A 1,139-nucleotide genomic window follows, 5' to 3' on the forward strand; every position below is an offset into this window, starting at 1 on the left:
AGATAGATTAGATATAGAGAGAACAAAAGATATGCTTAAAACAGTAAAGAAGAAGAAGAGGAGGAGAGATAGCAGTTGTGTATGTATCTGTCTCCATGTGTCTGTATGTGTATATTACTTCTTCTTTTTCTTCTTCGTCTCTTCTTCTTCTTCACTTGCCGAATGTTTCTGTTTGGTCTTTCGATCCTTATCGTTCGCGTCGCCGCCTTCCTTCTCCTTCTCATTATCCTCTTCTTCTTTTTCCTCTTCTTCTTCTTCTTTCTTTTGCGCTTCATCTCTTCGATCTCTTCTTTCCTTTTCTCCTTCTCTTTCTTTGTTCTGGGAAGAAGAAGAAGAGACAAGGCCAATGGACTCCTTCGTTAACAAGTCTTCCGGCCGGCTGCCCTAGAAGAGAAAACACAAGACAAAGAAAGATTAAAAGAGAAACTAAGAATAGACAGATACACCGTAGATAGCCACAGAGAGACAGAGAAAGAGACAGAGAGAGAGACAGAGAGACAAAGATAGATAGAGAGAGAGACAGAGAGAGAGATCCACACGTCCGTTCTCTTTTCTTCTCTTCTCACTCGGGCGGCACCCCGATGGAGGTCTCGATAAATCTGAAGATCCCCATGAATACAGCGGAAGAAGAGAAGAGAATATCCTATACCCCCCTCATACCTTCATGTAATGTATGTTGTGGCTATATCTATCTTCCTCTCTTCTAAATAGACATACATCAATCTATCTCTCTCTCTCTCACTCCAGACACCCGCCAAATGCAGTACCACCCCATCCCCCTAAAGTACATATATATATATATATATACACGTGTGGAGAAATATCTTTCTATATATATATATGTATCATGTATGTACATATACATCTATGTACATATGTATGTATGTATGAGACGATGTATGGCACAGTTGAAGTGACGACGCGTCTACAGGAATCGAAAAAGAAGAAGAAGAGAGAAGAACTTCCAGCTCTTTCTTCTTCTTATGCTCTCTACTACTAATGAGGAGCATCACGGTACGTATATCTATCTATCTATATATATGTATATATATGTATATATGTATAAACACATATATATGTACATATATACATATATAGATAGATATACGCGAACACATACATGTACGTACGTACATGTA

General features: G+C 38.6%; 1 protein-coding gene across 1 annotated transcript in view; it reads right to left on the minus strand.

Moving 5' to 3' along the window:
- Nucleotides 1-7: 7 nt before the first annotated feature.
- CSUI_010727 (slu7 splicing factor) overlaps nt 8-1,139 on the minus strand; it is a 10,463-nt gene continuing 9,331 nt past the window's right edge. Inside the window, exon 6 of the mRNA XM_068070829.1 lies at nt 8-384. Coding sequence (XP_067917195.1) covers nt 115-384 — 270 coding nt within the window. The 3' untranslated portion in view covers nt 8-114. The remainder of the gene's footprint in view (nt 385-1,139) is intronic.

Source organism: Cystoisospora suis (assembly GCF_002600585.1).
Source record: "Cystoisospora suis strain Wien I chromosome Unknown contig_8100, whole genome shotgun sequence".
Classification (NCBI taxonomy): Eukaryota; Apicomplexa; class Conoidasida; order Eucoccidiorida; family Sarcocystidae; genus Cystoisospora; species Cystoisospora suis.